We start from the raw sequence: 23,446 nt of genomic DNA, 5'->3' as shown, positions 1-23,446 counted from the left end.
ACCGGCTTTACTGACAAAACGCGCAAGCTTTATCGACCGATGGTATCGGTGCCTCCCTACTTCTAACCACAGGTCGACAGCTATAGTTCCAACCACGTAAGTTTGTGACGCTGTTTGCGATGTTCGTTTGAACTATGGTGTTGGGAAACACCAAATCGTTGAACTACGTTGGTAACGACGGAACTTGCGACCATAGTTGGCAAACGATGCTTTTGGGAAACGCACCCTGGTCAGTTGTTCCAACTTGTATGAGGAGCATAGTTAACAAGCTCAACCAGTTTCCCACCATCACAGCAAAGGTCGCCCACCAGGCTTAATGCAACTAATGCAGTCTGATTGCTTCTCTGATGCTCACAGTAGCTGTCTCTGTAGCTCCTGCAGTCTGCTCAGTGAGCCAAAATTCCTCCTACCACTTTAATCAACCTCCCAATCATCTGAGCTCAGAGACACAAACACACTCACGCTGCTCATTCATCCTCCTCTTCTTTATCCCAGCATGATTGTAGTTTTATGCCTCATTAAGCTTTGATTCCAATAGTCCGTTTGTGTTCATGGTGTCATTACTCTGATCTGGCTAAATGGAGGGCTTGTTTTACCTTCAGTTCTCTTGTTATTAACACATTTAAACAGATAGTTCAGACTCTAAATTATAATTGGATGAGGAGCATTTGAAGCCATATATATATGCTCATTCTGCCGTATATCAATGTGTCAAATTGCTATAATGAACAGCATTTGTCCAGAGTTATACAGTTGTACGGTTTGTACACCTGTACAGTTCAACAGTTTTTTTTTATTCCAATTACTGAACATTTGTACAACAATTATTGCTAAAATATACAGTATATCACAAAAGTGAGTACACCCCTTATATTTCAGCAAACATTTTAGTATATCTTCTCAAAGGACAATACTATAGAAATGAAACTAGAGTAGTCAATGTGCAGCTTGTATAGCAGTATAGATTTACTGTCCTCTGAAAATGACTCAACATACATGACTCAAAATAGCTGGCAACAAAAGTGAGTACACCCTAAGTAATAACAGCAGTATGTTGTTTTAACATGCAAAGCCACATGCCCCTATTCTTTGTTTATGTTAGGTGTTAATTAGGTGCTTTGAGTACATTTCTCTCATACTGACCACTGGATGTTCAACATGGCATCTCATAGCAAAGAACTCTCTAAAGATTTGAGAATTAGAATTGTTGCTCTCAAAAATGGCCAAGGCTATTAGAGGTTCAGTAACACCCTGTAACCGAGTTACACTACAGTGGTCAGGGTCATACAGAGGTTTTCCAAGATGGGCTTCTTTCGGAACAGGCCTTGCAAGTGTTGATCAACGAAGTTGAGCACTCATTCTTTGCGTAAGGTGCAGAACCTGGCTTCAAAAAACAGATACATGAGTGCTGCCAGTATTGCTTTAAAGGTTGCAGAACTAGAAGGTCAGCTTGTTGCTCAGACCATACGCAGCACACTGCAACATGTCGGTTTGCATAGGCGTCGTCCCAGAAGGAAGCCTCATCTGGCTCACAGGAAAGTCTGCAAACAGTTTGCTGAAGACAACCTGTCAAGAGCATAAATGCAGTTTTCCAACATGATAACGACCCCACACACACCACCAAGATGACAACTGCCTTGCTGAGGAAGCTGAAGGTGATGGAGTGGCCAAGTATGTCCCCAGACCAAAACCCTATTAAGCACCTGTGGGGCATCTTCAAGCGTAAGGTGCACCATGTGTCTAACATCCAGCAGCTCCGTAATGAGTGAAAGAGGATCCCAGCGACAACCTGTGCAGCTCTGGTCAATTCCATGCCCAGGATGATTAAGGCAGTGCCAGATAACAATGGTGCTAACATAAATTATATACACTTTGGACAAGTTTACTTTGGGTGTACTCACTTTTGTTGCCAGCTATTTTGACAATAATTGCTATATGAGTAATTTTCAGAGGGCAGTAAATCTATACTGCTATACAAGCTGCACATTGTAAAATATATAAAATATATCCAAGTTTCATTTCTATAGTATAGTTGTCCTTTGAGAAATATCCTAAATGCGAAATATGAGAGGTGTACTCACTTTTTTAGTATGTATATATATATATATATATATATATATATATATATATATATATATATATATATATATATAAGGTGCAGTCAGATTTACCAGTCAGATTTACCATTAAAAATCCAGTAATTTCAGTAGGAATCTACATGATTGTATGTTTCATGTGAGGATGAAAAACTTCACATTTCAGTCATGTTAAAGCTGGTCATGCAAATTGCTGTGCTGTGCTGTTTGAAAGCGACTTCTGTGTGAGCTGTGGTTTATACATTGCTACACTATTGACTATGGACATTGTATCTTTTTTGCCTGCAAAATTCCCCTCAGTTTTACTAATGTGACCTCACTTTAAGAACCCGGTACCCTCACCTCTAGTGAAGTCTCTGTAGTACACAGTCTCTAGTGATTTTTTGCTTTATTTAAACACCCAAAATTTATATTCCTACTAGTTTATATGAAAACTTGCTTTCAGGCCATGTTTGTTTATTGCTCCCGCCTTCACATTATGATGTTCTCTGATCTCATGTTTCCCAGAATGCATATGTGAACATAAACCGCATCATGTCGGTAGCGTCGCGGCTGTCGGAGGCGGGTCACTACGCGTCTCAGCAGATCAAACAGATCAGCACTCAGCTCGATCAGGAGTGGAAGAGCTTTGCCGCCGCTCTTGATGAACGCAGCACCATCCTCGCCATGTCTGCTGTCTTTCATCAGAAATCTGAACAGGTGGGTGATTTACTGTTTATCATCTGAGTTTTTCATCTGTAGCTCTCAGAAGACACAGATGCTATTGAAAACAATGCGGGCAGTGGTGTAATAGTTTCTAATGTGTTTGTGTCTGTGTTTGCACAGTTTCTGTCTGGTGTGGATGCGTGGTGTAAGATGTGCAGTGAAGGTGGGTTGCCTTCAGAAATGCAGGATCTGGAATTGGCCATTCATCACCATCAGACGCTTTATGAACAGGTCACTCAAGCTTATACCGAGGTGAGAACACAACTCGATGTACAACCTCCTGCATTTCAGTCATGTGCTTGTTACATAATCAGCCTTCACACTTAAAAATAAAGGTTCTTTATTGGCGTTAACGGCTCTATGAAGAACCTTGAATATCCATGGAACCTATCAAGTGCAGAAAGGGTTCTATATAGTCGAAAAAGGTGTTTTTTTTTAGGAACTGTTCACTAAAAGGTTTTTTGGGAAACCAAAATGGTTTTTCTATGGCACTGTTGCAAAAATACTATTTTGGAACCTTGTACAGCTCAACTAATGTTGTTTAAACTAGAAGAAATTAGTAAACCGACCCTAATTATTCTGTAGACACAACAGGAAAACAATGCCACAATGTTGTTGTACTACTTGAGTTCACAGACCTCCACCCCTCATACTCAGACAGTGGTTTTATGTGTCCTGTGGATGATTGAATATTCATCTTTGTGTTTCCAAGTCCTTGATCGCTTACCAAAGACTCTGTTTAAAGATCTGACATTAGAGAATGTGCTCTGTTGTAGATCTCATTTAAAACAGAGAATCATTCACTGCCAAGTTGTCATATTGACCCAAGTACAAAATACAACATTAATGTGTCAATGTTTGTCGCATTAGTATTTATGTTTATCTCATTAAACACTAACAACTTGAGTAATGAGTAGATGTCCGAAATGAAATGTTGAAATCTGAAAGTATTATTAATTTATTTAACTTTTTTTATATATATTTAGAAAGCCATCTATGAGCATGTACGGATTATACACAAAAAATTTTTTAAATAAATAAATAATAAAATAGATTTGCTTGCATTAAAACATTTGAAAGTGAATTTGGTACAATTTCTGTTGGTCAAAATGGTTATAAAATGAAACCTTTTTAAGCCACTTCAGTCAAAAACACTACAACTCCAAAATTTAAAGTCAGTACGTTTTTTTTTTTTTTTTTTTTTTTTTATGTTTTTAAAACAACCCCTTTAGGATTACCAAAGCTGCATTTATTTCAACAAAAATACAGTACTTTAAAATATTGTGAAATATTTTTACAGTTCTAAATTACTAATATTTTTTGTGGAAACCATGATTTTGTTTTCATGATTCTTTGAAGATTAGAAATGTCAAAAGCCACATGTATTTAATTAATTTAGTTAATAATAATAAAGTCCCATAAAGATATATATATACACTCTTAAAAGTAAAGGTGTTTCAAAAGGTTCTTCAAGCGATGCCATAGAAGAACCATTTTTGGTTTCACAAAGATCTATTCAGTCAAAGGTTCTTTAAGGAACCATTTCTTGCTTACCTTTTAATAATCTGAAGAACCTTATTTGCCATAAAGAACCTTTTGTGAAACAGAAATGTTCACGTTTTTTAAAAGAACCATTTAGACAAAAAGTTTCTTCTATGGCATCGTAAAGCACCTTTATTTTTAAGAGTATACATAAATTCCATTTAAGTTTGTCAAAAAGCTAATTGCATTTAATTTAAATTTAAATTATAATACATTTTCATTTAATTGCAATGAATATCCAACAAAGTGTCTGAAAATATTACATTCAGTTCACACTTAAGTATATTCTTTCTATATTAAGTATATTATTTCCATAAGAAATACTCTTTTTAAAAGTGTAAAATGCCAATGTGTACTTTCTTTATACAGGGGAAAATAGCATTGCATCAAGTGATTTAATCTTTTTATTTTAGAAAATTCATGAAGTGATTTTGTTTTGTTTTGTTTTGTTTTTTTATAAAAAGTTTTTTTTATTCTGTAGTCAAATGAATGCATCCCTATAATAGCTCTCATTTGTTTCTCTCTCTGCAGGTGAGTCAGGATGGTAAGGCTTTGCTGGATGTTCTTCAGCGGCCGCTGAGTCCTGGTAACTCAGAGTCTTTGACTGCAACTGCTAACTACTCTAAAGCCGTGCACTGTATTCTGGACGTGGTCCATGAGGTCCTGCATCACCAGAGACGTCTGGAGAGCATCTGGCAGCATCGTAAAGTCCGTCTGCATCAGAGACTGCAGCTTTGTGTCTTCCAGCAAGACGTCCAACAGGTAGATAAATGCTTACATGTGTCTAGACTTTCTCAGACTCTCTCTAAGTTGGTACTTAGATAAAGCAGTTTTGCATTATAGTAACAGCAAACACCAAGCCACATAAATATGGTAAGGTACTGTGATTTATCAATATATTATAGTATTGCCATCTGAAGCCATAACTGTTCCACTCTAGTACTTTAATAAATAAATAAATAAATAAATAGTTTAGATGTTTTTTCTTAGATGTGCTGTAATTCATCTGTAATTTTAAAGTGCAGAATGCTGAATGAGGACATTTGTCAACAGTTGACCATAAATTCAGAATTGTACAGTTTTATGCACAGCGTGTATTTTTTTCTCATGTTGGAGTATTTTCAGTGTTGGATATGTGCCCAGAGGAGCAGTTAATATCTCTCCATTAGCCTCGTTCAGCGGGTCTTGTGGCAGCTCTGGGCCTGGATTCAGCTCAGGCTTTATCAGGCCGGGGTCTGTCCTGCAGAACGGCCAGTAGACCCGGCCAAATCAAGATCTGAACCAGAACCAAAGACCTAAAGCGCTATGAGGCCAAACGGGGGCCAGATTCAGGCCAGCCACAGGCCAAACACAGGGCAGAGAGCAGCACATATGATACCCTTCATTACACTGAACAGTAAAACGGACATTACTGCACTCCTGTATAAGTTTCAGTCATTATGAGAACCGTATTGGTTGCTTTTAGTCCTCTCTGCTTTCTATTTTGAACCTGCTGACTCCAAAGTGATAAACTTTGTGCACTTGTAGTATACTTAAATCTTAAGTATATAAAAAAACCTGTTTTTTTTTTTTTTTTTTTTTAAATAATATTAATGAACAAAGCCAGTTATGTGTAGTTAAAGAAAGTAAACGTTCATGGCTGTTTCTTAACACACTTAATAATGTAATAATCTCAAATTAAAAGTTTTACTTTAAGGCAAACACAGCAGGTGAATAGGGTAAAAACATTGATAATTGCAAACATTTTTTAAAATGTTAGGTTTAAATATGCAAATGAGGCATTATTTAATGAAATATGCACTAATTTGCATACATTTCTAGTACAAAAATCGAAACATTGGATGAAATCTGTTTCAAAATTCATGTTTAATTTTTTTGACATGTTAGTGTCAAATGTTTTTACAGAGGGGATTTTGGGTATCTCATATTGTCACTCCATAATTCAGAAAAACTTTAAGAATTCAGAAAACAATGTATTTTTTAGCCATTTTTGGGGGAATAAACTGTATAAAATCAAGCAAATTATATATGAACAAATCCCTCTGTAAAAACCTTCAGAATATAGACAGGAATCAAAATGTAAAGTTTGGTGTGCGTAAGTGCTACTGAAGTGGACATTTATGGCTCAGTCTAAGAGAAAAAAACTCATTTTGAGAAAACGGCCTTTAAAAATATGGGTAACACTTTATTTTACGGTTTCTTAACTAGTTGCTTATTAGCATGCATATTACTAGAATATTAGCCAGTTATTAGTACTAATTAGGCAAATTTTAATGCCTTATTCTACATGACCTTATTCTACATCCCTAATCCTACCCAATACCTAAACATAACAACTACCTTACTAACCATTAATAAGCAGCAAGTTAGGAATTTATTGAGTAAAAAGTCGTAGTTAATACTGAATAAGTGTTCCCTATTCTAAAGTGTTACCAAAATATGGATTGTAATTTAAATCTTTTGACACAAATAGATAAAGTGCTATGAAAGAAACACTTAACAGTGTATTTTGGGTGTTTTCTTTCTACTAGTCTGAAAAAAAAAAACACTTTATGAAAAACCAAAAAGCCTAAAATCTCAAATTTGACAGGTGCATGAAAAAACAGTATTTGTGCCTGCAGTGTCTCACCTTAAAGTATATATTTTAAATCATTATGTTTTAATAATCTTTTGTTGTGCTTTAAAGAAACAATACATCCAGAAGCAATACATTTTAAGTAAATATATTTCAAATGTACTAAACTTTGCAAATGTGTAATTACAAATATATTTGAATACAAACACATTTCAATAGAAATGTCAAAGTATGTTTTAGTTAATTTGGTTTTTAATATATTTAGTTTAGTACATTCAGAAGTACACTTAAACCATATTTCAGAGATGCTAGAAGTAATTATGTAGTTCCATAAAGATGTACTTAAATCCCACTTAAGTGTGTTAAAAAAGGAACTTTAAAATGTAGCTAATTGCATTTAATATACATTTAAAATATAATACATCATTTACCTGTAGTGGACATCCAATTAATATTAGATTCAGTTGGCACTTAAGTATATTCTTTTAAAGTATATTATTTCTGTAGGAAAACTCTTTTTAAAAGTATGAAATGCCAAAGTATACTTTCTTTTTACAGGGAAAATAGCATTGCCTCAAGTGATTTAATGTTTTTAAGAAACAGTTACTAAAATAAAAAATATTAATGATAAATATTTCTTTAAAACATTATTTTAAGATTCATGAAATGATGTAAATAAGATATTTTTGTTTTTTATTCTGTAGTTCTTTTGAAAACCTTTTATTTCCACAGAATCATGGATATAATATGCATGTCAAATTTTTTTGAACAGTAAGATGTTTAATGTTTTTTAAAGAATTCTCTTCTGCTCACCAAGCCTGCATTAATCTGATCCAAACTACAGCAAAAGTAAAATAGTTTTACTATTTAAAATAAATATGATTTATTTAAATATATTTAATATATTTTAAAATGTAATTTATTCCTGTGATCAAAGCTACATTTTCAGCAGAAAAAAGACTTCTTTAAAAAACTTAAAAAAATCTTACTGTTCAAAAACTTTTGACTGGTAGTGTTTTTTTTTTCTTTCTTTTTTTCTGTGTACATTCAGACGCAGTTTTTAATGGTGATATCAGATTTATTGTATTTCAGGTGGACTGTGTTTCAGATCTGTTTATCCACTGCTTTGTAGATTAATCAAGGGAATAATTTAAATTACCTCTTGCATTTGATGAGTGTTTAAAGTTGATCTGACCTGCTGATTGGTAAAAGCATCACTTACAGATTTTTCTGATATGCCTGAAAGTCAATCTCTGATTGGTGGAGTTGGATTTCACCCTTCAAACGCTGATCAGGTGGCTGCAATAAAACATGCTAAACACTTTAAACACAAACATACAGCTCTGATAAACCTGGGTCATTGATTTGAATGAGATATCAACATGTTGGATGTTTTCTGAGAGACAGATTGTTATTAATACCCATATTTGGTGATGTTAGTTTGCCTCACCCTCAAATGTTTGCAATTCTTGAGTAATGGAGGGTGAGAAGTGACCAAATGTCTTCAAGTGTGTAGTTAAATACAGGTAATGAGTAGGTTGAGTTATTTAGAGTAAATGAACAGACCTCCCATACTCATACACACACTGTCCTGCTTGTGTACAAATGCTACTAGTTGAAGTAAAAGAAATAGTTCACCACAAAAATGAGAACGTGCTTGCTGTAAAAAAATAGTTTTTTTTTTTTTTTTGGAGTTGACAGTCAACATTCTGCTAAACACGTCCTTTTTTATTCCACATAATAGGAATGCTCATTTTCGGATGAGCTGTTTCTTAAAAAACTGTCTGCATTGAACACGCTGTTCCCTCGAGCTCTTCATATGATCTGTGCCTCAGTCTGTCTCAGTCAGACGCCCATTTTGATAAGATCAGAGCGGTTCTGCTGTTTTCTCTGCTTCTTTGTGGGGTTAGTGGTGAATTGGTTGTGGTTAGCAGTGAGTCATGGGGTTATCAGCAGAGCACACAAGTGCTCTTGATTCGGTTACCTGGGAAACCATGATAACTGGAGTACTGTAAATGAGGGTTGTGAGTCATATTGGGCAAGACTGTGGGAGACTGACTGCTTTACACCCATGAGATTCCCATTCCATGCACTTAGTTCTCTATCTCTCTGACATTATACATCTTAGAGTCTCACTTTTTTACACATACACTCTTAAAAATAAAGGTGCGTCACGATGCCATAGAAGAACCTTTTCTGTCTAAATGGTTCCATAAAGAACTTTAAACTTCTGAAGAACCTTTCTGTTTCACAAAAGGTTCTTTGTGGTGAAAGAAGGTTCTTCAGATTATAAAAAGGTAAGAAAGAGATGATTCTTGAAGAACCTTTTAAAGCACCTTTATTTTTTTAAGAGTGCACTTTAGTTTTCCGATGTTTTTCTGGTAAATGTCAAAATTGTTAAAATGGTTCCTGGTGTAAATCTTACAATTCTGACTTTTTTTCATTACAATTCTGAGAAAAAAAAGTAAGAATTGCAAGATGTAAAGTCAGAATTCTGAGAAAAATGTCAAAATTGTGAGATATAAACCTGCAACTCTTGAGGAAAATTTGCAAGTACAACTTTATAACTTACAACTACAAGATATACACTCAGAACTGTGAGGAAAAATTATAAGATTTACATTTGCAATACTTCAGTCAGAAGAGATAAAAGATTGAAAATACTTTTTCTATGTTCTGGTAAAAATGCACTCTTAAAAATAAAGGTGCTTCGCAATGCCATAGAAGAGTCCTTTATGTCTAAATGTTTCCATAAAGAACCTTTAACATCTGAAGAACCTTTCTGTTTCAATGGTTATTTGTGGTAAAAGAAGGTTCTTCAGGTTATTAAAAGGGAAGAAAGTGATGGTTCTTTAAATAACCTTTCTGGCATCTTCTGTGGCATCGTTGTGAATAACCTTTTTAAAGTGTAAGCTTTCTTAAATTTAAACCAGATTTTTAAAAAGATTTTTACTTACCATCATCGTGGTCATCCTTATTTGTCAATGGCCCCTAAAACAGGAGAAATTGTAGCCTTTCTGAATGTTTACGAAAAACTCAAGCCTGTTAAGTTTATTTTGTCTTTTCCTTGGTTATTTCTTGTACTTGATTATTATCATAAGTTTGATTTGCTTTATGTAAACAGCCATTACAGAGCATAATCAATAGTTATGAACACACAGCACGGATTTCTGGAGTCAACCTTCTTGCAAGTCACAGTGACTGATAGTCGAACACAAATGCCTGATTGTTATTGAATTAAAAGTTGATTTATTTGGCCAAACAGGTGTTTGGACTGATTGATGTAACGGGTGCCATCTGTGAACTCCAGACCGTTGCCTTGAGCAGCTGTATCCTGTGATGGACTTGCCACGCAGGGCTATATTTATCTCATCAGCCTCTGCTAATGTGCGTGTGAAAGAAGGAAGCTGTTTTTAGAACATGCACTGGACGCTTTAATCAATGTAGCAGAAACAAGAACTCATTGACGCAATTGTTTGCATGTTTGATTATGACTGTATCACTTGCAAACACGCAATCACGGTTACCATGACTGTAAATAGACAGAAAGAGGTCAGATGCTTGGTGATGATTTCTAAAATTAAATATATTAAACTGTAGATACAAATTGGTTCAGTAACCATGAGAACAAACATCTGTGATGTTGTGCAAAGATACGCACTTGCATGAAAGAAAAATGACATGTGAGATTTATTTCATGTTTCTCCCTAAACAGAAAAGGGTTAGGGGAAAAAAGAGACCCTTACTTCTCAAAAATAGCCCAGTAATCTTGTCTCATCTAGAGTTCAAAAGAACATGTATAAAGTGCATGGTTTTAGAAGAAATATAGCATCACACTGCACAAACCATACTTTAAATTTTATTCAGTTATAATCAGATTCCAAACTCTCCAGCATGGCCAAGACCAAAGAGCTATCCAAGGATAACAAGAAGGTGACAACAGTTGGTGCAATTATTCACAAATTGAAGAAACACAAAATAACTGTCAATCTCCCTTGGTCTCGGGCTCAATGCAAGATCTCACATCGTGGAGTTTTAATGATCATTAGAACGGTGAGGAATCAGCCCAGAACTACACGGGAGGATCTTGTCAATGATCTCAATGCAGCTGGGACCATAGTCACCAAGAAAACAATTGGTAACACTCTATGCCGCGAAGGACTGAAATCCTGCAGCGCCCGCAAAGGTCCTTCTGCTCAAGAAAACACATGTACAGGCCAAATGAACATCTGAATGATTCTGGGGAGAACTGGGTGAAAGTGTTGTGGTCAGATGAGTCCAAAATCGAGCTCTTTGGCATCAACTCAACTCGCCGTATTTGGAGGAGGAGGAATGCTGCCTATGACCCCAAGAACACCATCCCCACCGTCAAACATGGAGGTAGCAACACTATTCTTTGGGGGTGTTTTTTCTACTAAGGGGACAGGACAACTACACTGCATCAAAGGGATGATGGATGGGACCATGTACCATCAAATCTTGGGTGAAAACCTCAGCCAGGGCATGAATGGGTATTCCAGCATGACAGTGACCCAAAACACACAGCCAAGGCAACAAAGGAGTGGCTCAAGAAGAAGCACATTAAAGTCCTGCAGTGGCCTAGCCAGTCTCCAGACCTTAATCCCATAGAAAATTTGTGGAGGGAGCTGAAGGTTTGAGTTGCCAAACGTCAGCCTCAAAACCTTAATGACTTAGAGAGGATCTGCAAAGAGGAGTGGGACAAAATCCCTTCTGAGATATGTACAAACCTGGTGGCCAACTACAAGAAATGTCTGACCTCTGTGATTGCCAACAAGGGTTTTGCCACCAAGTCATGTTTTGCAAAAGGGGTCAAATAATTATTTCACTCACTAAAATGCAAATCAGTTTATAACTTTTTTGAAATGCGTTTTTCCGTATATTTTTTTTTTTGTTTGTTTTTGTTTTTTTGTTATACTGTCTCTCACTGTTAAAATAAACCTACCATTAAAATTATAGTCTCATAATCTGTCAGTGGGCAAAAGTACAAAAACAGCAGGAGATCAAATAATTATTTTCCTCACTGTACATACATAATAAAGTTGACAATTGAATTTAATTAATTAATTGTAAATTAATCTAAACTCCATCAAGTCTCCTGAGCAACTAGAATATACAATAATATTTTAAATAATATTAATATTATTGATAACATGTAATACATCAGTGTTAAGTTTGTGGCTGCAGTACTGGAGTTTTGCAGGTTGATTGTGTGTGTCTGAGTGACATTTCTATCAGTCTAATATGCAGTGGTGGACGAAGTACACAAATCAAGTACTTGAGTAAAAGTACAGATACGTATAATAGAATATTACTCCAGTAAAAGTAAAAGTACTCCTTTTTCCATTTTACTTGAGTGAAAGTACAAAAGTACTACATTTTTTGTGTACTTAAGTAAAAAAGTACTGACATATTTTGCAATTTTATAAAGGCTATAAATTTATATTAGCATATATATTTTTTATAATCCTACTATAAGCCTTGGTTTTTCTCAAAATAACCACTAGCCTATATGGAGTCAAGATAGATTTTTGTTGTTGATATGGTCTACGTTGACAATGTTCACTGTGAAGCTTACATTGCATTGTAACGTTACCTGAGAGAAAACTGATTTAACCATCTCATTTTCACCAGTAAGAAAAGTGTTTTAAAGCTTGTTATTTTGCGGAACGGCACAGTTATAAATGATATGAGAATAAGGCCTGAAGTTAGGAAGAAAAATTTAATTATATTTTCATAATATTTTTATTTTTTCTCAAACATTGTCTGTGGTGTAAAAACACCCCTGGCCAAATGTCCCCAGAGGGCATCACTTCACACTTTGATAATTTCTGTAGTTACCATCTGAACATCACATATTTTCTTTTCCCTCAGATGTAATCTGTCTAGATGGTTGATTATAAATATTTGGACTTCATATCTGAAAATTACCTCAACTTAGCACCAGCAAGCTTGTTAGCTAGACAGTTAGCATCAGCTAACAATATTTACTTATTTCAGTATGGTTATGAATAAACATTTATTTCTGTATATTAGGCTAGTTGATTCAAACAATATAAAAAAGTATACCGTTAATAAACAATATAAAAACAGACGTCACATAGGGCTAAATGCGTAGCATTTTAATAAAACTGTTGAGGTTACAGCAGCGAGGAATATGAACGTGCAACGTTGTGAGTTATTTTATTTAATCTGTGTTATTTTAATGTTTCGTTTTTTTACCTAAAAAGAGACGATGTTGATGATGTGTCTGCATTTAATCATTTCAGCGGGCTTAAATACATCACCCTTTACAGCAGATTTAGTTCGCAAACAACTGACAGTTGCAATAATTAATCCTAAAACTCGACATTATATCTTACTTTTCGCAGCATCAGTCGCGCGCGCTCACAATCTCCCGGTTCTTATTTGTGAATTCAGATGACTGGAGACTCGCTCTAAACGGCTCATTTGAATCAGTGAGTTTGAACAGCTGCAATTGGATCAGTCCAATTCGTGAATGAATCGCTTGTGGCGATTTGCGAACCGATTGAAAAGAATCAGTTTGTTCATTAATCAGACACTGCTTCTGCGTCTCGGAGCACGTAATATATTATAAGGAGAGTAACGACATGTTTTATTGAATGTAGTGGAGTAAAAAGTACGATATTATGCTTTGGAATATAGTGAAGTAAAAGTAAAAGTTACTCAAAATAAAACTACTCCAGTAAAGTACAGATACTTGAAAAATGTACTTAAGTACAGTAACGAATTACAACTACTTCGTTACTGTCCACCACTGCTAATATGAGGATGTTGTTGGAGGAATGGTTTTGGTAAAACACTGTCCTCAGGGATGAGGATAGAGTGTCTTTGAATCACTTTTGGACAGAAGACCAATGCTGATTGATCACTCTCCCTTCATATGCCCATGAGAGTATACAAGCAGTCACAGACACTGAACATTAGCCTGTGTGTGTGTTTTCCTAAATAACTGCCTTTCCGTATGTCACATCAATTGAATAGATTAATGAAAACAGAAGCTCACTTGATAGACTCTCTTTCAGCTCTGTGTTGTGATGTTTTTTTTTTTCTTCTTCTTCTATGCTCTAAATGGATTGTGTGTGTTTGTGTGTTGCAGGTGATTGACTGGATAGAGAATCATGGAGAGGCTTTCCTCAGTAAACACACAGGTGTGGGCAAATCCCTCCACAGAGCCAGAGCCCTACAGAAACGCCATGATGACTTTGAGGAGGTGGCACAGGTGAGACAACAGCCGCACCCGATCAGATTCATCCAAACCAGATGTAGTCAAGGCGGTCATCCACTGCCAGTCAGACTAATCCATAGATAAATCATTCTTATCTAAACCACTTGTTTTCAGTTTGAAAAATTCAATTAGATCCATTCAGAAACAACCAAATTAACAGTTTCTCAGCCACTGTGTGCAGTACCAGGTCTCAGTGGCACAGCATTTCATGCATTCAACAGGTTCCATTGTCTATTGTCAACAGTAGTGATTTTGAACAAAACAAAAAACTGATTTCCAGCCAAATATTACTGGTTACCGAACTTTCGTTGCATCACTATTCTTTAGTGTAGTGATGGATGTCAAAAGTCACTTTCAAACCAAGCAGCTTTCTCAACATCTCAACAAAGGGCTCAATCTTTTCACATGAAACTTCCAATCATGTGGTTTGCAATTAAAATGACTTTTTATGAGTTATTTTCAGAGGACAGTAAATCTATACTGCTATACAAGCCGCACATTGACTACTCTAAAATATATCCAAGTTTCATTTCTATAGTATCATCCCTTTAGAAGATTATTCTAAAATTGTTGCTGAAATGTGAAGGGTGTACTCACTTTTGAGACATACTGTACAGTACTTACAATTTATGTTGTTGGCATGCTCTTCAGTATCTCAATCAAAAATCATGACATGAACCATGTAAACCTTTGTACTCATTGTAAAAACATGACTTTCCATGTGGGCTGATAAAACAGAACTCTCAGAAGTTGTTATTTCAGCTAGCTCTTGCCATTTTTGTGTGCAAGATCCAAATGACCATTAGCTATGCTGTTTGAGTCTGAGACTATACAAATCGACTGTCAGAATGTTTTTATGCAGGATGCTGTTGACAAACGAAAACCCGGATTAACATGGAAGAGATGTGATTTATCGCTTATCACAATGTGCCTAGTTTGGTCACAGTCTAACAGTACAATTAGAATCAGACGCTGACAAATGCAGGGCTGAGTTTTGTGTGTCCCACTAGCACGCATCTGCTGCCATACAAATAAACCTTTCTATCATAAGTATTTCCCATAGTACACAAATCTGAAACAGACCCCACTAGCCACAAGAAGACAATCCTCCGGATAATTACAGGAAGATTCTTTTAGCGCCTGTCTCTTTAGTGACATTTTATCAAATTATGTTGTAAAGATGTCAACATATGCAGTGGTGGTAGCACAGCAAACACAAGAGCTTCAGAGGGCTGTGCTAATGGAAATGTTTTCAACCCACTTTAACTCCATCAAATGAGCTTCACAGATGGTTTCCTTTACTGGATGGGCAATGAGTTCAGAAGATATTGTATACTTGGTCTATAAAGCAATTTCCAAACGCCTCAGTGTTATAGTTCATCTGAAGTATACTTGTTGAACTTAGTGACAACAAGGAGGATGGAAGTGTGAAAATTCACAGTAGATATGTTTTGTTGTTGTAAACTCATCTCAGGAGAGAGTTGTGTGGTAATATTTTTCTCTTTTTTGGGGTTTGGCAAAGAAATGTGTCTTTTCAGGCTTTTGCTTCTTCGTTGCACACAAGGCAAAGGCCAAGTAAACATGATTGAATGCTGATTTTATTGGAGAACCGCCACATGCCTCCCTCATATTGTATTGTTGAACAAAGAAAGCAACTGGACTACTGGACTGCATATGTTGATTCTACTTTTTGATGGATAATATAGCAGGTACAATGCATTAGAGGTATATATTTTAGACTATTATATTATAATATTAGTCAAGGTTTCTAGCCATAATTCCGTTTTTCATGACTATTTTTACACCACTCTTTGACCCTAAGAATTAAAAATGTCGTTTTTGCTGCTGTAACATTAAGACTCCTGTATGTAAATAATCTCTATTATGATTGGATAACATCTGCGTTCCAGTGTCTTTGTACTGTTTTGCAACAGTTGAGTTCCCAAAGTCAAAATCCCATTAATTTTCTACATGATGAAACTGATTTTCAGCCTTTCCAGACAGACTTACCATTAGCTCTGACATTAAGTGATGATATACACTACCGTTCAAAACTTTGGGGTCAGTAAGGTTTTTTTTTTAATTAATATTATTAATTAATTAAATAAATAAGTACTTTTATTCAGTAAGGATGCATTAAATTGATCAAAAGTGTCAGTAAAGACATTTGTAATGTAACATTGAGCAATTTCAGCAGCAAATTAGCATGAAAAATGATTTCTGAAGGATCATATGAAGACTAATGATGTAACAGTAATGATGCTTAAAATTCAGCTTTGATCACAGGAATAAATTATATTTTAAAATGCATTAAAATAGTTATTCGGTTATTTAAAATTGTAATGCAGTTAGAATTATTATTATTTCAGTTGTGTTTTTTGATCAAATAAATGCAGCCTTGGTGAGCATAAGAGACTTTGGTCACACTTTAGTTTGGGGACCAATTCTCAGTATTAACTAATTACTATTAACTACGACTTTTACCCCAATAAACTCATAATTTGCTGCTTATTAATAGATAGTAAGTTAGTAAGGTAATCACCCAGAACACCCTAGCAGCATAGCAATGAGATTTGCAGAAGCAAGTGCCATTTACATTTTCTTCAGGTAATGTTAGAATCCAACTACTCATGCTGTCATGTAAAAACTAGACAAATCTGAATTGAATTCACGTTTTTGTCATCCTAAATAGGATTAGATCTTGCTGAACTGATATTTGTTCAACAAAGTGACGTTAAATACATTTTGCGAATTAATTTGACAGCACACAAAGGAAATGAAGATCACTGGACACTAAGCCCTGCCTTTTTCATCCACGTAATTCCCTTGAGATGAATAATCCATAATAGCCCGGATGACAGATCGCGAGTCTCAGTGTCATGAGAAGGGCTCGAGACAATCTGACTCCATCTAAATAAGCGAAAGGGATTTGTTTTGGCTCAGCCATTATTGGTAACCAGCGAGACATATGCAGCTTTTGTTATTCTGACATCTGCTTATCAGACTTGTAATATCCAAGAACAGACTGACGAAGATGAAGAGATGAGAAAAAAACACCTCTAGACACTTTCAGGCCACATGCCGATGGAGTAATGGATTCATGTCTAATTTATCATATACAGTAAATGTACTTGTATATGTGTGTGTGATTAGGAAAATCAGGAATGCAGCACATGTAATAGATTTCCAGAGCTGTTAACCTCAAACTAATCTCTAATGTATTTTAAAGCAGTAATATATCATTTGATGTGGTAAAAACAGTCCGCTAGTCCTCAGGCTTTCTACTGTAATAACATTACACAAGTTTATGAATTACTGTATGTACAAAACGCAAAGGAAAAATAACAATTCACTTCATTAGTCAACTTATCTAATCAAAGAAGGCTCAGAATGAAGATAATACTGATGAAATAATACCTACTTTAACCAAATAATAATAATAATAATAATAAAAAAGCTAAGATCTGATCTTAAAGTCCATGTGTATGTTTTTATTAGTATGAATAAATATTTATATTTGAAATATATATTTAAATATTTATTAGGGGCCAAGCACCAAAGGTGCAATGGCACCTATTGCATCCGTTGGCTTTCTTATTCTTCTTTTTCTGTTTCTTTTTCAACTCTTGAGTCTATGGCTGCCCATAGAGGCAGAAGTTGTGTAATTTGGCACACATATAGAGGACAGTCTTAAGGTTAACCATAGCAAGTTTGGAGTCTCTAACTCAAACTCTCTAGCACCACCACTTGTTTAAAGTTTTACTCAGGTTTATGCTAATAGCTTTTGAACTTTAAGGTTTAGATGTTAATCTGATGCAAATAACATTTGATTAAATTGGCTTATTTCTTATTTATATATGAAAGTGATCTCAATGTATTCCTTAGTTCATGCCAAGAACATAGATACCATTTTAATTCATATTGAAAACCTACTTTTTTAAACTCCTCCTAGACTATCGGTCCGATTTTCACCAAATTTGGCTCAGATCATCTTCAGACCATGCTGGCAAAAGGTTATGGATTTTGTGTGGATATATAAAACAGTTATCATTTAATGCATCAACAAATTTACTGGAATTCTGCCAAACTGCTTTTGACATATTGACACCAAACTTTGTATGTGTCATTGTCACCTCACACTGACCCCGCCACATCAGTTTGGTAACAATGCCACCTATCTGTCAAAAGTAATAAACCATTCATTAACCATTAATAATGAAATTTCCAAAAATGCTAAAAACTTTTGATTGCATTAGCCTACTGTAACTGGTCTCAAAATGTTCCTTGGGTCATGCCTAGAACAAGAATGCCAGTTTTGCCCTAGTCGGCCAAACTTCATGTCTGCCATTTTGAATAATGTTGAAAACCTACTTTTTCTAACTCGTCCTAGACCATTCATCAGATTTTCACTAAAATCGAGTCAGATCATCTTCAGACTGTGCTGACAAAAAGTTATGGATTTTGTGTTGATAGATGAAACCGTTTGTACAGCGCCGCAATAAATTTGAGGCATGATGCCAGATTACGTCTGAGGCTGTATCTCTGCAAAGCTTTGACATATTGACACCAAACTTTTATGTGTGCTATTGTCATCTCACAAAGAACACACCACATTGATTTGATAACAGCACCACCTATTGGTCAGAACTGATAACCCATTAAATCATAATTCTAGAAGTTGTATTTATGATTTTTTTCAGCCATTTTGCTTAAAGTCCTCCTAAAATGGATTTAATTACTCATTGTTGCAGTTGGCTTGATGCTTTATTTTGCCTCTGTTATGCATGGCCCCTTAATTGCTGCTTGCAGCTATATTTTCACTTTAAATCAGTGTCATATAGTAAAGGAAAAAAAATATTTTTTATTGTAACACATACTTCAATAATTGTTTTATTTACAACTTATTTACAAAATCAGTGTTTGTAATGTCTATAGTGAACCTTATTGTTGAATATTTATAATCTGTTATAATATGTATAGCAGATCTGTAATTAATTCAAATATGAATGTGGATGAAAATATATAAAAAATCTTGACACTCTTAACTATGTAAGTGTACATTAGCCAGTAATCTGTTTAGAAATGTATATTTAATTTTATTTAGAATATCCCTAGTCAGGATATGTAGCCTATTTCTTTTTTAAACACACAAACGTGTGAAAGTATGAAGTTTACGGGATATCAGTGTAACAGAGAAAATAGCTCTGATCTATTATACCAGCTGGGTTTTATTCATGTGGACTCAGCAAACATTTGCCAATAAAACAGATTAAATCTCTCACAAGAAATGCAATGTTGTAACTGTGTGTTTAATGAAGGATTGAAACCCTCTGGAGCTGTAAATGTGTTCTTGTTCTCCACAGTCACAGCAGGTGAATACACATGTAATTATCTCATGTTAATTAGCCAACCTCTCCTGACAGCACCTTACCTTGTGTCTGACAGTGAGGAACAGTGTGGATTAGGGTGAAGATGCTCCTGTCACAGCAGTCAGTGATAAGTGCTGGTTCTGATGGGGTTTATGCTGATTGTAATGGGGTGATGTGTGCCAGGATGGAATAACCCACTGTATTCGTCCTACAGATGGACCTGTAATTTAACTCATGAGGAAAACATTTAAAGTGATGAGGGTAATTAATCCTGCCATTCATTTGATTTCCTTGTGAGGCATTCAGTGTGCATTTCTAATGGGAAATTGTTGATTAAAAAAAAAAAAAAATTAAATCCACAACAGGACATAGTATGTATATGAATATGTATACATATCTGTGTTGCCAAGTCTGCAGTTGTTTTTTAATTATGTAATGCCATAGCCATGATGCTACCACCACCATGCTTGACCGTAGGCAAGACACAATTTTCTTGGTACTCCTCACCAGGGCATCGCCTCACATGCCAGAGCCATCACCAAGCCAAACAAGTTTATCTTATAGTCTAATCAGACCACAGGACATGGTTTCAGTAATTCATGCACTTGGACAGGTTGTCTTCAGCAAACTGTTTTCTTGTGAGCCAGCTTCAGATGAGGCTTCCTTCTGGGACGACAGCTATGCAAACCAACTTGTTGCAGTGTGCAGCATATGGTCTGAGCACTGACAAGCTGCCCTTCTACTTCTGCAACCTGGCTGGTTTGAAACAATCTGCACTGTATAAAGTGCTTTATAAAATAAAATATTATGTCAGTATCTGCATGCCAATATTCATTGTAAACTAACATTCGTTAATCAAGCTTTGCCTTGTCCCCTGTCTCTCACTGATTTAGAACACCTACACAAATGCAGATAAACTCCTGGAAGCGGCTGAGCAGTTGGCCCAGACGGGCGAGTGTGACCCTGAGGAGATCTATAAGGCAGCGCGACACCTGGAGGTCAGGATCCAGGACTTCGTCAGAAGAGTTGAGCAAAGAAAACTACTGCTGGACATGTCAGTCTCCTTCCACACGCACACTAAAGAGGTAAGACTGACACACATACCAGGTGGATTACAGAGGAATGCTGGGAGGTTTTGCTGAGCAGTGCCAGATGTGCTTAAGAACACGCTGTTTACCTCTCCAGATGCCAATCAGGCCCTCGTGTGAAATGTTAAACGCTTTTGCCATTACGTAATTCATAACTTGTTTAAGGCACGTTACTGCAGCAGTCAATAGCAGTGATTATTAGTGATTTATTATGCAGTAATGTGACATCACACTACATCCATCACCTCATGCACCCTGCGTTTGAGAAGGACAGAGAGTGTAAATATGTTGGAAGGTTAAGTGGCACAATCCATCTTTCTGGGGCGGTTTGGTGCTGCGCTTGTCTCATGGAGCTCTAGCGTGAGCTATTGTTTTGTTGATGTATGGCGATTGTAGGAATGTGGTTTTCTCATGGCTGCCTCTGATATCCTGATATCACTCTCTCTCTCTCTCCTTTACCAGTATTTGATTAAAAAATATATTTCAAACAGTAGTATTTTGAAATATTACAATTTAAAAGAACTATTTTGTAATGTAATTTATTCCTGTGGGGCAAAGCAAAATTTTCAGCACCGTAAAAACCAACAAATGTCCTTACTAACACTTTTTAGTTGACTTACTTAATGTACAGTTGGATGATTTTAATTGTAAAATATCTGTACTACTTGCGTACTATGCCTTTGTTACTCAGAAGACCCTAGTTTAATTGTTGATTGTTATGAGTCAAGCTACCATGTCAAGCTAGTTTATAGTTTCCAGCTTCAGACTCCAGGACTAAATGTTGAAATTAAGTGTTATTTTATGTGTTTTTGCACAAGGTTAATATACGAGGGAGATCTGTTAGTGTTTAATGTTCTGTTTTGTTTGATTTGGTTTTGAAAGGGTTTCTGTTAGGTCAGCATTTTTGGGAAGGTTAACATTGTGTTAAGGATTAGAGACTGTATTTATGTCAAGGATGGGTCTATAAACATTAAGATTATAGACTGCTTTATTTAAAAAGCATTAACTGTAGTTGTTTATGTAGTGATAGTCCCTCTGTTGATGCACTTAATTTACTGGAGTAAAACTTACTTGGTCTTTTTAAGGCAATTGGTTTGCGTAGTTTTAACTGGATAAACTGGATGTTGAAGTAAATACAACTGAGAAATTCCAAGTTGCAGTAAATGTTACATTAGTTAGCTCAACTCGTATAAATGAGTTGTATTGAATACACACTAGGGTTGTGCCGATAGACGATAGTATCGTGTATCGACGATAGTCAGAAATATCGCCTGTTGCTGATGCCTTTGACGATAGTAAGACGATTATTATTATTATGCGTCAAAAAGGCACCTAACTTTAGCGATGCAGCGCCAGTTCTAGGATGCCTCACAAACTACACACAAGCATAGAGTGGCCGCGTCGCGCCACAGATTAGTGCAGTGAAAATGGGTAAGAGATTTATTCATCATGAAGTGTACATAGATTAAGTGTAGACTTAAGGTTAGACAGTCATTAGGATAACAGAGGTAGTAAAATGTGGATTAGGCTGAATTAAATACGATATGAGAATCCGTCTGTATATAGTAGAAACATTCACCTCAGTAACATCTATATGCGTTAACTAGAATTACGATGCGATAAAATGGCGCTAAACATATGCACGTGAATTACACGCGCATCGCTTCTCCACATTCTATATGAACTGAACTACAACATGAACTGATGACAAAGATCAGACATACAGCGGTAACATTTTCGCAATATGACGGGTAAAGAAAGATACATTCATGCACGCACATTTACTGCTCCCTGAAGATAGCAGAGAATGAAACCGAAAGTAACCTCTCCGACAGAACTACAGTCAGCGCTCTGTACACGCACAACTGTGTCACAAGTCACATGCACTACCCTTACAAAACGAATAAGGAATTTATTACATATTGACATATTTACATATTAAAGAAATTAGCACGATAGTATTGCGTATCGGCGATCTCACAGGCTGACGATAGGACGATATGAAAATTGAGCATATCGCCCAACACTAATACACACCTAGTATTATTATTTAACTTAAAATTAATTAGTTGTTAAAGCTAAAAAGTGTTTTTAACTTTACTTAACTACACTCTTAAAAATAAAGGTGCTTTAAAAGTTTCTTCAAGCAGTGCCATAGAAGAACCATTCAGTCAAAGGTTCTTTAAAGAACCATCTCTTTCTTACCTTTTTATAATCTTTCGCCACAAAAAACCTTTTGTGAAACAGAAAGGTTCTTCCGATGTTAAAGGTTCTTTATGGAACCATTTAGACAAAAAAGGTTCTTGTGTAATTAGTTATTAACATTGCTCCAATTGTCAGTGTCACATGATCCTTCGGAAATCATGTTCTTATTATTGACACAGTTGATATATGAACTGTAATAGATTTTTTCAGGATTATTTGATGATTCTAGGATTCTTCATTAAGTTTATTTGATGAATAAGTTTTATTTTCTTTACAATATTTAGTTTGTAACAATGGAAGCATCTTTACTGTCACCTTTAATCAATTTAATGCAGCCTTGCTGAATAAAAGTCTTAATTTATACCAAAAATCATTTTAATATCCTAATTTGACTCAATTTCTTAATTTAATCATAGACTTAATGAAGTTCATTTAAGTATCGACTTTGTCTAAGATGTTTCTCAAATTTCTTAAAAGAAATTAGAAACAGACCAAAATGAGTCCATTGGTAACATACCAATTTAAGAGTACTTATTTGTGATTTTTAGTAACACTTTATTTTAAGGTGTCCTTGTTACACGATTCATGTACTTACTATT

The 23,446-nt window shown here is 35.5% G+C and overlaps 1 protein-coding gene across 1 annotated transcript in view; it reads left to right on the top strand.

The window, feature by feature from the left end:
• The window catches only part of LOC141340106 (kalirin-like), a 204,343-nt gene that overhangs the window by 125,624 nt on the left and 55,273 nt on the right, over positions 1-23,446 (top strand). The window contains exons 6-10 of the mRNA XM_073845039.1: positions 2,604-2,795; positions 2,922-3,053; positions 4,875-5,105; positions 14,057-14,179; positions 20,448-20,639. Of these exons, the coding sequence (XP_073701140.1) occupies positions 2,604-2,795; positions 2,922-3,053; positions 4,875-5,105; positions 14,057-14,179; positions 20,448-20,639 (870 nt within the window). The remainder of the gene's footprint in view (positions 1-2,603; positions 2,796-2,921; positions 3,054-4,874; positions 5,106-14,056; positions 14,180-20,447; positions 20,640-23,446) is intronic.

Source organism: Garra rufa, chromosome 8, assembly GCF_049309525.1.
Source record: "Garra rufa chromosome 8, GarRuf1.0, whole genome shotgun sequence".
NCBI lineage: Eukaryota > Metazoa > Chordata > Actinopteri > Cypriniformes > Cyprinidae > Garra > Garra rufa.
This window is presented reverse-complemented; position numbering and strand designations above follow the sequence as displayed.